At 38.9% G+C, this 14,695-nt stretch overlaps 1 protein-coding gene across 1 annotated transcript in view; it reads left to right on the top strand.

Annotated features, from left to right (window-relative positions):
- ATP6V0A1 (ATPase H+ transporting V0 subunit a1) overlaps window positions 1–14,695 on the top strand; it is a 1,075,307-nt gene that overhangs the window by 210,284 nt on the left and 850,328 nt on the right. The window contains exon 3 of the mRNA XM_044054711.1: window positions 5,386–5,464. Coding sequence (XP_043910646.1) covers window positions 5,386–5,464 — 79 coding nt within the window. The remainder of the gene's footprint in view (window positions 1–5,385; window positions 5,465–14,695) is intronic.

Genomic DNA, 14,695 nt, shown 5'->3' with positions numbered 1-14,695 from the left:
TTGAACTAGGTGGAAATGAGACAACAAGGGTCTAGCATTATGGTAATTACATAACTTTCACTCTTAAGTTTTACATCACCTGTAATTGATATAAAGGGTGGTATGTGTTTATATTGGTGACAGTTGCCTAGGCATTTGTAAGTGTCTGTTTCTGGTCTTAGTATTATTTTAAGGATAATTGGTCATGCTTTAAATGTGCATGGATGCAAATCACCTTAGTGTCCCACTGTATTTGGAAATTGATGCCTTGCTGAGAGTGGATTTGAAAAAAACTAATTTGATTTTATAAGTGTTAAATATATTGGGAGCTGTATTTGAAGTTAGATATGGTGCACTACTCAGTTTTGTATACAAGGTCTACAGTATAGCATATACAGGAAAATACATATACTGTCACAAGCTGATTATTGAGGTTCTGTGGCTGCCTTTTTTATACTGGTATAGTTTGCACGTGTTTTATTGTGCCAATGACTCTAGAGTTTGTGGGATTGGTATTACAAAAAAGCTCTGACAATATACAGTATAGTTTACAGTATACAGTATGGTTTATATTGAATGAGATGCTTATTTTAAAACATCATTGTGATACGGTGATCTACATACTTAAGGAATGTGTACGTGTTTCTCTGTAAGGAGTGTTTGAGGACTCCTAGAATTTGTTGCGTTTTACATTACAGTAATCTCCCTGGCTGTACAGTGCCACTTGAAGTGGCCACATTCCAGATTATTGGATCATACTTGCCCCAGCTACATTGATATAGTTTTTCCCACAACCAGTTGTGATGTAACTCATTTGACCATGCCTTTTCTCCAAGTTTAGATATCTCAGAATGTGGCAGCTGTACCAGGTTTTTGCCATTATTCTTCACCACCCTATAGACTTGCCAGGAGTATCCTGTCTTCCTACAGAAGTTCTCCTTGAAGTAGGGTGGTATTGTTGTTTGGTACTCATAGTAACATTAGGTCTGGGGAAACATGCACGCATGTGCACATGCGCACACACACATGCACACACAGTCTTGCCGCACTGCTAATATCCTCATGTTTTTTGACAGTTTTTTATAAATAGTTACATGTTTCCCTGTGTTATGTTTGAGGGTTAGCAGTTTCTTGTTTGAAAAACTGAAATGATGTGGGCAGGCATTGTCTTCATGTATTGTAATGGAACAGCTAATGCCAGAATTGTAAGACAAGTGTTACCTCATGTACTGGGGTTGGGAGGGAGTGTTGAGAGTGGATGGAGACTAGCTCGAGAACAGGCTGATGACAGTGTGTTAATGAGTAAGACGCATGTATGCTGTGCTGCCACAGGAATTTGTTTCTTTAAAATGTGCTGTTATGGTGAGTACTTTACACAGCTATACTTAGCCTTGTAAAACTAATGGACACATTTAACGACTTTTTATTATTGTATGGCACAATGAAAAAAGAATGTATGCAAGATGATCTGTACGTATGCATTCTCTGTTATTTTCCTTGGAACTCTATACCTGAAATACATTATTTATTGGCTGCTGAAACTCCTTAGGTCTGTTATACCAGAAATGTGATTCTTGTGCATCTTGTGTAATTTAGTATACAAATGTGAACTTTAAATACTTTAATTAGCCCTGCACATATATGCAGAGCGTGCCACTCAAAGGCACGCAGTGCTTGCAGAAGAAAGTGGATGTCTTAAGATGTGTAGCACAATAAAAAAAACAGAAAATGCACTTTCACTGTAAAGTAAGAGGCATAGAATGGCTCATCATATATATTGTGTTATAATTTTGTACACAGCTGTTTCATTTGCTTGTGTTCCGTTAACAGATGGCTACAGATGTACTTATCCATGAGATTGTTTGAGAAAGTTTGGTAAAGGTCTGGCTAAAAAAGTTATTGTATCTCTGGCTCTGGGGCCAACTTTTGTCATAGTTTGTCCTTTTCTTGTACTGTTCCAGTATTCATAACATGAGTGAGATTCCTTGCCAAGGACAAGCCGATGTCTGGCCAGTATACCAAGGTCTTTTACTACTTGCAAGTATGTGGGACATCGCAAGTATGCTTCCTTCATAAGTAGGGCATAAATGCAATGTCCACACGTACTATCTTCAGAACTTCTCTGCCGCCAGTCTGGACGCCATCTTCAATCGTCAGTCTGCTTGCCCAAGTTGTTTGCTGCAGTATCGAGCCTTTTCAGATAAGTACTCCATTGGGATTTTTTCTCCTTCGTTTTTGCTACTGTGTTTGTGTGTTTGTGAGGTTTTTTTCATGTCATCCAAGAAAGGCAAATCCCAGTGTGGGAAACAGATTCCACATGAGGGTAGTCACGACCAGTGTTTATTTTGCTTAGGGCCTACCCATGATCATAAAACTTGTTCCATTTGCTAGGCCTTTGTGCGTAAGACTTTGCATAGCCGTCTGTTCTTGCTAGTTATTTATTTAGAAAACCAGCGTCTGAAATGCTTAGTGAAAGATGCTATGGAGGGTACATCTGGGTCTTTTGCTGAGTTAATTGTGAAGACAAAGGCCAAACACCTTAGGTCTGGCTCTTTGGCTGTGCCTCATACATTGAACGTCTGTCTTGAGGCCGATGAAGGCCCAGAGATCCGTCCAGTCCTTGGTTTGGATTCTTCAGAGGTTGCCATGGATCCAATGACAAGCACGTCCTTGGAGGCTCTGCAGACAAGGGGGTTCAGAGTGAACTGAGACTCGTGATTTCAGAAGTTCAGGGGGAATCTGCCTCTCCAATTTTAACTAATCTAAGGAAAACTGACTTATCTAAGATAGAAGCATGTTATAATAAAAATTGTTAAGTTTGCATCTGACTGCCCATATAGAACACATCATTGTACAGCTTTAAGGATACTAGACTGGCTTGAGCTTCCCAACATTATTCTTTACAACCAACTCTCTCTAACTCACAAAATTGTAACACAGCCAACTAGAACCCCTGCACTAAAAAATCTCATCCTTCCTTACACTTCCAGCAGACCGCTTTGCTTTAACAACAAGAACTTACCATCTCCAAGGACAACAACACTGCAGGAGAATCTTTATTTTCCAACTATGTATCTCGTATATGGAACTCCCTAACTCCATTCTCTGTTTTCTCCACTAACCACTTTAAGTCATCACTTAAAGCTTATTTAAAAAGTGAGTGGCTATGTTCCTGTACTAACCCCTCATGTGTGCTCTGATAAATCACAGGATACCCACAACATATCCAACTTCTCCCCCGGTGTTTAATCCTGTGTTATTTAACCTTATATCTTGACATAAGTCATACCTACAAGTAGTACTAGCTCTGTTCAAAGCCTATGTTTTGTTGTCAAGATGTAACAAATGTGTATGTTATGTATACTGCATTTTGTTTACTTTATACTTTTTGATTATTGTCATGTATGCATGAAAATTTACTGTTACTCATGGAGCTTTTCTCCCCGGGCCTCTGCTGAAAAAGGACCTGTGTCCAGTCAGACTTTCCTGGTAAACAGATGTTAAACAAATAAATAAATAAAATAAAAAAAAATACTAGTTAGGGAGGAAGTCCTGACTACACTTGTGGAGTGTAGGCCTACATAGGTTCATAGGTTGGTACTAGGCTAGGGCCTATACAAGCCTAGCCATAACAATTCCCTGGCTATTTCTTCCCACAATAGTTACTTCCCTGGACTCCTGTCTAGCAGGGCGACTGACATGATCCCAGAGGTAAATTTACTATCTCCCATCCAGTCGTTAAGGTTCCTATTGAAGAGGGCCAAGGAGGCTCTCTGCTTGACATGTATGGGCAGTTTATTCCAGAGTATGGGGAGTCTCTGGGTCAGGAACCTATTCCCTCCAGCATGTTTTGTTTATTGTGATGACAAGGTTTAGGTCCCTGGAGCGTATGGCTCTGATGTATTGGGATTTCTTTAAATGTCGCATGTCCAACAGCTCTGGGTTTGACATGGCCTTGCATGTTAAGCAGAGATCGCCTCTGAGTAGACGATATGCCACAGAGTATAGCTGGAGTTTTTTTAGTTGGTCAGCATAGGGCATCTGCTTTAGGCCTGTGATTCTTTTAGTGAGGTGTTTCTGCGGCCTTTCCAGTTGTTTTAGATGTCTTGTGAGTTGCATACCAAACGTGGCGTTGTACTCTATGATGAGTCTAATAAGGGAAGAGTACAGTGGGACAATGACCTCCTTTTTTTCTGGATGAAAAGCCCTTAGTGATGAGGTGTGCCACATAGAAAGATTTCCTGACTGTTGTGGCGATGTGGTTATTGAAGGTGAGACCACTGTCCACCTGTGTTCCTATGTCTCTTATCACACTTTTGGTGTTTAGTGTACTGCCACCTGTGTGGTAATGCATGGGTAATGAATTCTTGAGTAACAAGTGTGTTATGTAGTTCTGAAGAAGTCAGTGTAATGTACTTTTGACGAAAGCACTAAACTCTCATCGTTGTGGAATAAATTTGTTGGAATTTATCCCTTTGCTGCAGTGCTCTTGCTCATTTCCTCCAAACACTACAAGTTATATGGAATTTCCAGAGCTAGAGCTAGTTTTGCTAGGGTCATTCCTCATGGCTTTATAGAGAGCCCTATTGCCCCTTCCTTCTCCCAAATTTCTTCATGAGCTTTGGTATCTCCCTGATGTTATGAATACTGCAACAGTAGAATAGAAGGACCATAGTATAGTTGTGTAAAATCTTAACATAATGATAGATGTCCTTGTCTTCACTGTTGCAGCATTCTCTCCCTCCCTCCTAACCCCCTCGGTATTCTTTTTTCTTATGGATGTATGGTTCACCTCCTTGTTTCCTTAAAACTGGCATTTCTTCTGGGGCATTCAGTTCTCAGGACATCGCATTTATCTGTACATATGTGGGGAGCATATGTGTGACGTCCCACGCACTTGTAAGTTGTAAAAGGCTTTGGTATAATGGCCAGACGTCATGTTGCCCTTGGCAGGGAATCTCCCTCTTGTTATGAATACTGCAACAGTAAAGAGAAGGACATCTATTGTTATGGTAAGATTTTACACAAGTACACTTTCCTGCCCTGCCCATTGTCTTGATAAGGAAGGAAGTGTTGTGAACACTGTTGTGTGTCAGTACTGTTATGGAGCTTTTGGTGATGGCACTGTCTGGTAATTAAATATTTGGTATACCTGATGGCAAGGAATAGGCTACTTACCAGATGTATATCTGTTCTACTTATCAGATTATTTCTGTTGCAGAAAATTTTTTTGTGAGAAAAGGGGGGGGGGGGAAGTACAATGCTTCAGAAGTTTAATTATTTTTATTTTTTTTAATGTAAAGCATTTTTGCTTATTTTGACCACTTTATCTTTGTCAGTCAGTGGCTTGGCTGATGCTTTAATAAACCATTGTTTTAATTTAGTTGTATTTTTCCATCTTTGCAGCTGAATCCTGATGTGAATGTATTCCAGCGTAAATTTGTGAATGAAGTCAGAAGGTGTGAAGAAATGGATCGAAAACTCAGTAAGTGTTGACTTTACTCATATGACTTGATGCGTTTCTAAAGCTGCCAGATTACTCAAGAGTTTAGTGGGCATTGATCTTACAAATGTATCTGCTGTACTTCTAGATTTTCTTCTTAGCTACTGATGTACTTTGATGTTTAAGTGTTAAGGAAACAGAATGACTTTGAATAGTGGTATAGAGATTAATGAATATTTTGATGAAGGGAGTGAGGTACGATATGTGTACTAAATGCCTTATTGCTTTTAAATCCATAAAACAGATGAATCTGACATCTTGAAGTACAGTACTCTGATTATAAAATGGGTATACTAAAAGGCAGTTTTGAATATTAAAATAGCAACAGTTAAATGATTTGTAAGTCCCTTCATTCATTTGCCTTTCTGCATATTTGTTAGCTAGAATGTTTTATTCTTTTCCAGAATTCCTTTCACCAAATGATTGCTTCCATGTATATTTCAGGTGACCACTACTTTATTTATGGAGCTGTAGCATTCAGTATTTAAACTGAAGACAAATAATTGCTGATGCTGAATGTTGCCTTGCACTGGAGTTGAACTGTAACAGTAGTGATTAAAGATGTGTGGCAACAATGTCATGCATTAAGTAAGTGCATGTCTTCAGTAAGCAGTACATGTAATAACATACATGAGGGGATGTGAAAAAATGGCTAAAAATATGAAAAATATATTGCTCGCTACTGATAAACTTTGTGCAATATAGCAGTATGAATGCAGAGGAGGAGCAACTGTCTTAAACTGGACCAGGATTGAGAAGTCTATCCTCTTTCTTCATCCTCCTTTTCTACCTTTAGTCAGGATAATAAGATAATTCTACATTGTGTTTATTTTTGTTAATTTTATTTATTTTCTCCGTTACAAAGATTGTTTTGTTTAGGAGCTGTACTTAACATTGTCTGTTCTGGCCCCGTTGCACTCCTCTTCAGTACACTCTGCCTCACTTTGCTCTCTTACCCTACTCCAATTTCCCAACCCACCCCCCTTACTCTCTATCTTTATAGCACATTCTAAGGTAACTAACAAATTCAGTTGCATTGTCTCTGGCCCACCATTCTGTCACAAAACTGCACATTCTAAGCACCATACCTCTTGATAATCCTATAAACACCTACCTTATCCTTATCTTAACAAGTCAAATCAACACATTTAGCACATTCTCCCTCAAACTCTCCCATAGTTACCTGTTGTCTTCTGAAAACCAAAGTACTGCTATGCTTAAGTTAATAATTCCGTACCAATATATTACCTGAGGGTCAGATATCAATTCTACAAATTCAGACTCTGGTGCTGGCACTCATTCCCACTTTGTTGAAAACCTAATAGTCTGTTCTTTTTACAAGAAACATCTTTATTAAATTGTCATGTGTGAAAAAGACAATCTTACATTTATATAAATGAAAATAAGTCATAGCGGCACAATCTCTTTTCTAACGTTACAAACCGTACGACACAACTGTAGCTGCAAACATTATACATCACTTTTAATATATCCAGTCATCATCAGTCAACCATTACATAGCTCATTCCAATCCTGCCTTCTTTTAAACATTATTCCTCCTCTGCATGTAGTGGTCCCACATTTCACATTTTTTCCTGTGTAAGTTACTGCTACCCTTTTCTAAAGATCCCAGCTCCAGTTGTTTTATCTTTGTTTACTATCTTTGTTACTTCTAGTAAAGTTAGTTTAGACTTTGATTTCTATCTTCTAGTTATTATTTTTTTGGCAGCCACCGTACTAATAGTCTGTTTTTGATAATCTCTATAATCCTTAACAAACTGCAGTGTCCCGGATCTATACATTTCAGCCTGGTCCCAACTGTCCAGCAGTCATAGTCCAGAAACACGTAAATAATAAAATCCAAACAAAGTCTGGAATACAACTTCAGGCATAAAAATTATTAACCTAAACCTACAAAGTCTTTTGTAATGAAATAACTGAACTACATTGATAGGTAGAGTATCACACATGTGCTATTCTTGTACTTACAGAAACCTGCCTAAAAAAACACATTAAGTAGTAGAATATTTTTCCACAAGGGAACAACATCCTAATTCTTGACCTCAAAGCAAAAATTGGTAGAAGTGTAGGTATTATTTACCAACATATATTACAAAGTCACTGGTATCCATTTGAGATACCTTCCTTTGGCAATACTGAGCTTTGTATTGATCTCCTTCAAATTATTCCTATACCCCCCCCCCCCCAAAAAAAAAAAAGTTCACAAACTCTTAGACATAACCTATCCTGTCCTGGTTCTCAAAAAACATTTTGCAAGAAACTGTCATTACTTGGCAGTATATCTGCAGGGTAAGCTAATCAAGGGCATCTCCAGTGCACTCTTGAATCTCTAACTTTACTCAGTTGATATTAAATCAACCAGATTTAGCAAGACCACAGACACTTTCATAAACATAGACCTAATTCTTGTCTGTAATCCAAGTAAAGTCCAACAGTTCCCTGATAACCCAAGTGACCACCACATCACATATGCCATTAGGCAATGCAGTACTGCCCCCACTTCTGTTTAATAATTTAACAAACTTAATCCTGAAATGTTCATGTCCACCATACAGCAGTGTAGCGGGCACTCACTAAAATACCTCACTTTAAGCTAAGGAATTGAAACCTTTAACAATATCTTCCTAAACTTTCTGAATGCACTGGCCCCATTTAGAAGAAAGAGTAAAGTTGCATCCAGCTCACTTTCTTACTAGGTCAACAAGTCATGTAATGAAAAAAAAGCGATGTAGCTTGGAAACAGTGGCATACCAATAAACTACCTTTCAACTATTAAAACTAAAGAAATTAATGTAATAAAATCAACCCCCTAGAAAATAAGGCAAAATGCTAGTTTAGTCTACAAAACAATCAACCAAACAACTCAAAAAGTGTCAGGGCATTTTTAACAAACTCCTAAAATCAGGAAAATCTCCCAAGCCCAACACAGTGTCGCAGAAGAATGACACAGGATTAGTAGCCATCTTACTGCAGCTTCATCACTGGTCAAAATCTATCTACCAATGTCATTACCCATATCCCACATAAACCTGCAAACTGTCCTGCCTTCACCGGTAAACCAGTCCCTATAACAATTAAAAAAACTGCTGCAGAAGCTAAAGTCATCTGCACTAGCAGCAGACTGTATTTTTGTAAAATACATCACTCTGTCTGCAGAGGCACTAGACTATCCAGTCTCCATGCTCATTAACAGATCCTTACAGGATCAGGATCTGAATGGAGAGAGAGAAAAAAAAAAGAAAAAGTGAGTAGTATGGCTGGAACTGAATTAATCCTCAAGTCTTAGTGAGTGCCTTCATGTGGTGGACCCTGTTTTTACAAATCTCATCAAGATGACACTGATATATAGACTGTGTTTTATGTGGCATATATCATAAACAGAATTAGGTTAAAAACAATAAAGATAGCAGGGTACATAAGTCCCAGGATAAAAAAGGGCCTAATTCTGGTATGCACACTGGTGCCAGGACTGAAAAAATTGACTGTGTAGAATCCTCAAGACATGGAAACATTCCTACAACGCAGTTAGGCCAGCCAGGCTCAGGGGGAGAATAGCTCCTTGTTGTAGAAGGAAGTAGTAGTCCACAAAAACTGACAGGCCAAAAAAAAAAGCCATAAAGATGTTAGACTGGACTATTAAGGATAAGGAAGGAATTGTATATTGTTACTATTGTGCAAGAAGCCCAGAAATTTCAGATAGAAGATATTCAAAATGATTCGGAGATAAATTAGAGGGAAGAAAAACTATCAAAAGCTTCAAAAGCAAATTTGTGAGCATTAATACAACAGATCCATGAAAAACTTTTTATAGACAAAGAAACTTTTGGCCCCTTGGAAAATGAAATGACAGAAGTGTGAAAATATAAAGAAAAAAAATCTAGAGATTTTTGAAAGGTATAACATGGACATAAGAAAGAAAAAGAGATCTGATATGATGCAATATTTATGCAAAGGAGAAAGACAAACTAATAATAAAAAAAAAAAATCTCTGAAGGTATTTCAAGAGAAATCCAGGCAAAGACACCCAGAAGTATTAACATCTTTGCACGAAGATTTAGCCTCGAATAAGAACCATTTGTGCATCCTGAACAGACAGCAACCTGATTACAACAAGGAAAGCGATAACTCTTCCTTAAGTTAGAACCTGCAAGCTGTCCTAAAAACTATAGATCAATAACTAGCCTTCCGATGAGGTGTAAACTGTATATCGGAATTGATGCCAATAGGGATTGTATTCATTTAGAACAAAACTCATTTGTGGCAATAGAACAAAAGGGTAACAAAACAAAGTCATATGGAACAAAAAAAACTATTTGTTCTTAAAGTCATAACAGAAAAATTTGAAAAGGGGAAGAATCTTAAGTATGGCATGCATAGATTACAAAAAAGCATTTTGACATAGTCTCATATTCATGGATAAAGGAGTGCTTGTAGGTGTATACAATACACCCTGCATTGATCAATTACATTACAGTGACCATGAAACAGTGGCAAACTACTTGCAGCTAAGTTCATAGGTTGGCACTAGGCTATCGGCCCTAGGGCCTATACAAGCCTAGCCGTAACAATTCCGTGGATATTTCTTCCCACAATATAGCAGGACGACTGACGTGATCCCCGAAGTGAATTTCCTATCCCCCATCCAATTGTCAAGGTTCCTTTTGAAGAGGGCCAAGGAGGTGCTCTGCTTGACATGTATGGGCAGTCTATTCCAGAGTATGGGGAGTCTCTGGTTCAGGAACCTATCCCTCCAGCATGTTTTGTTCATTGTAATGACAAGGTTTAGATCCCTGGAACATGTGGCTCTAAGGGATTGGGATTTCTTTAAGTGGGGCATGTCCAACAGCTCAGGATTTGACATGGCCTTGTATGTTAAGCAGAGATCACCTCTGAGTAGACGATATGTCACAGAGTATAGCTGGAGTTTTTTTAGACGGTCAGCATAGGGAATCTGCTTTAGGCCTGTGATTCTTTTAGTGAGGTATTTCTGTGGCCTTTCCAGCTTTTGCAGATGTCTTGTGAGGTACATACCAAACGTGGCGTTGTACTCTATAATGGGTCTAATGAGGGATGAGTACAGTGGGACAATGACCTCCTTTTTTCTGGATGAAAAGCCCTTAGTGATGAGGTGTGCCACATAGAAGGATTTCCTGACTGTTGTAGTGATGTGGTTATTGAAGGTGAGACCGCTGTCCACCTGTGTCCCTAAGTCTCTCATCACACTTTTGGTGTTTAGTTTACAGCCACCTATGTGGTAATTCATGGGTACATGTTTTTTCCCAAAGGGGATAACTATACATTTCTTGGCATTAAGCTTGAGCCTATGGCTCTGGCACCAAGCATCTGTTTCTGTAAGGTCCAGGGATAAAAATTCAAAGGGCAGGGTGACTTTGTCACCACTGCCGTTTTGTCTTACCCTTAACCCGTTCAGCTGTCTACTTAACAGATTAGGTCATTGTTAAAGTTTGGCTCCCAGAAATAACTAAGTGTAAAAACTTCTCATATTCTTTTATGGGTGATTTAAAACTGCATAGTTCATCAGATGAGGAGCTGAACGCACAACTTAAGTGGGTAAAGCTTTCTCAGATGTTGTGAGATTGTCATTTGGTTTTGATAAGTGTGTAAAACCAACATTTAAAACAGGAAAGCTACACCACCAAGAAAATATCAGTTTGGAACAGGAATATGATATAAAGGAACTTGAGCAGGAGGTATTGTATAAATATTCGGGATTTTATGAAAGATCGACAGTAAAACATGAACAAGTAAGAAGAAAACTCATTAAGGAATATTTTAGAAGACTAAAATTAATACTGAAAACAGCCCTCATATCAAGGAAAACTGTCCAAGCTATAAACCAGTTTGCTCTTCGTGTTCTAACTTACAGTTTTGGGGTGATTGTCCTCAAAAGATATTTGATCATTTGGGCAAGAAAACAAGAAAAATACTTCATGCTTGTCAAATGATATATAAAAATCAATATATACCAAGATTATATATTCCTCATTCTGAAGGAGGTATGGGCGTCCTTGAAAATATTTACATGTATAAATGTGCAGTTGTACGGTTGCATACAGATCTGCTGACTTCACCAGATTCAAACATAGTGAAAGTTTTAATACACAAGAAGAATAAGTCGAAGGTAACTTCCCTGCTTCGTTTAGCAGAAGCATGTCTGTGTGAAGCAGGAATGGAAATCAAATCAAAACTATTCAAAAATCAGGCAGCAACTGAATGTGCCAAAAAACAAAAGAAAGAATATAAGGAGAAGGGTCAGACAAGAAGGCAAGAAATATGGAAAAGGCATAAATATATTTGCATGTACAGAAAACTCTTGGTACAGTGTCCATGTCGATCAAGATCTGATGCAGGAATGGTTAAGGAGAGGTGAATTTAAACCAAGAGATGAAAGGTTAATATTGATGGCCAACTACGTGGATGTTGGTTTACAAAGTCTATTGAATATGTGGTAGAAACAGACAAATGCAGGGTCTGTAAAACAGAACTGAAAACGGTCATACATCTTGTTGCTGGGTGTGTTACACTAATGACAGAAGATGTGTATACTCAAAGGCATAATAATGTGGTAAGATTGTTACACTGGGGTTTGTGCTAACATTACAATATTGAAGTACCTGAAAAGCATTGGAAACATGAGCCACAAAGTGTTATAAAGAATGAAGAAATTGATCACATTGGATCACCCATTACCAACAGTGCAAATAGATGCAAGAAAATCAGCTATAGTAATATATGAAAAGAAGGCAGTAGTAGCATTGATCAAAGAAATTGCTACTCCCAGTGATTATAGTGTTTTGCGTACATAGAGCGACACAGTCATAAAATACCAGGATTTGCAGGCAGAAATGAGATTGGTGTGAGAGAAGGATAACCAGACAGTTCCAATAATAGTAGTAGGAGCAATGGGTCTCATAAAAAATAATGTACTGTAGTATTTAGGTATGCTACCAATACATGTAACTGCATATGTATTACAGGAAGAGTCCGTTTTGGGCACACTGCATGTGCTACAAAGAACACTTTTGGCTAACATCAAAGACTGAAACAGTATTAATTTCATGTACTTTAATCATACTTTGACTTAGGAATGGGGTCCATTTCCATCATGGTATTAGAAACCCGAAAGACCTAGAGAAATTAAACCAAGAACATATCTTCTCACCTCATCAGACCCAAACATAGTGAAAGTTTTAAAACATGAGGAGAAGTGTTAAGATGATATGTTTGCTTAGTTTAGCAGAAGCAGTTTGGTATCAAGTAAGAATGGAAATCAAACCAGAAGTGGACAAAAAAAAAAGATCAGACAGCAACTAAATGTAGAAAAAAAAACAGTAGAAAGGATTTAAAGAAAAGGATCAGATTAGAAGGGGGAAAATGGAGATTTGTACAAGAACAAAGATCTCCTGGAACAACCTCATGTTCATCATAGTTTGATAAAGGGAAAAGTTAGGGAGAGGTGAAGTGAAACCAAAAGATGACAGACTAATAATGGAGACCTAGAATAATGGACTGCATACATGTTACTTTACAAAGTCCATGGAAAATGTGGGAGAAACAGACAAATGCAGGATGTCCTTTTGTTCATTGTTGCAGTATTCTTTACATATGGGCTGTATTCTGCCCTCTGACCCCACATTGGGCCTGTATACAAAAGCTTCAGGCTACTGCCAGTATGTGGGGATGTAGCACGTCTGATTTGACAATGTCAGCCATAAAAAGACGCTTGCACGTACCTTCCTCAGAACTTTCTGCCTCAATTTGAAAAGATGACTCCAGTGTTTGATCTGCAGTCAGATTTCGTTTGTGTGTCACTACCAGCTCAGGTAAGTGCCTTGTTGGGGATTTTATTTCTTGTTACTGCCATTTGTTTTGTTGATGTCATCCAGGAAGGGCAAGTGTAGGTGTGGAAGGCAGATTCCACATAAAGGTAGGCCACGAGCTCTGTCTTTTCTGGTTACGGCCTAGTCATGACCACCAATCCTGTTCTGTCTTTCAGGCTTTTGGGGCTAAAACACTGCATAGTAATTTTTTGGCTCTGAATCTGTTTCTAGAGAATCAGAGGCTGAAATGTCTGGCTAAAGACGTTATGGAGGGTGCCGGGGGTCCTTTGGCCTAGCCAAGTTTGAAGAGGAAGGTGAGTAAAGTGAAACCTGAATCCTCTTCTGCTGCGCCTTCTGCCTTAGACATTCCCCTTGAGGTTGTGAAGACCAAATGGTACGGTTGGAGGTCGGATCTGCTTCTTCGGCAGGTACCACCATGGAAGCTGCTAGGGGAATGGATTCCAGCACTTCTGAGGCTTTGCAGACATCCTTTTCAGATGACATGAAGGAACCATTGCTTGCTGTGTTGGAGGACTCCGGCGACTTCCCTGACGTTGATGCTACTACTAGGGATCTGGCTTCATCTGCCTTTAGGCCTGTGTCTGGTTCTTCTTCTTTGCCCCCTCTTCCAGAAAGACATGTTAAGAAGATGCAAAAAAATTAAGCACCTTAGTATTCTTTCTTCTTCTTTTGAGTTGGATTGGGAAGCTTTTTCTCAGGGTCTTGTTAAGGTCTTGATGGTCTTGAAACCTTCTTCCCCTCTGCCTCTGCCATCTTTCTCTTTCTCCCCAGTTCAGTCTGTTGTGTCTCAGGTACCTGATTCTGTCTCTGAGGACTCTTCTGATGATGATTCTTTGGCATATTCTACCCATCTTGCTTCACCTTTGGAATATGCATCTCCTGAGGAGGACCCTAATGGAGGAGATTCTCTTCAGGTGGAAATTTGCTTTGGACAAACCATTAGTAAGATGAGGGAGTTCTTCAAATGGGATTGTTCTCAGATTTCGGAAGAACAGAAGAGGTACTATGACCTCCTTCAGATGGAAGTTCCCTCACCCTCTGCAGTTCCTGCAGTCCTTTAAGCTTTCTTAGATGCATTTGCTTCTTCCTCTAAAACTCTAGAATATCAGGCTCCTAAGAGGCCTGACAGGTTCTAGAAGGTTCCTGATTGTAAATTTCTCTATAAGTGCCCCTCTGCAGATCCACCAGTAATCTCCATAGCTCCAGATAAGTCTTGCTGGTTATCCCTTTCTGCCAAGCATCTTCCATCTGATAGAGAGATCCAGATTCTTGAGAGACTGGGTAAAAAGGTATATGCTTCTTCCACTTTGACTGCCAGAGCTGTTAATAA

This window comes from Protopterus annectens, chromosome 13.part0 (genome assembly GCF_019279795.1).
Source record: "Protopterus annectens isolate FY-2018-M chromosome 13.part0, PAN1.0, whole genome shotgun sequence".
Taxonomy (NCBI): Eukaryota; Metazoa; Chordata; order Ceratodontiformes; family Protopteridae; genus Protopterus; species Protopterus annectens.
The sequence above is the reverse complement of the archived record's forward strand: the minus strand, read 5'-3'. Positions and strand labels throughout refer to the sequence as shown.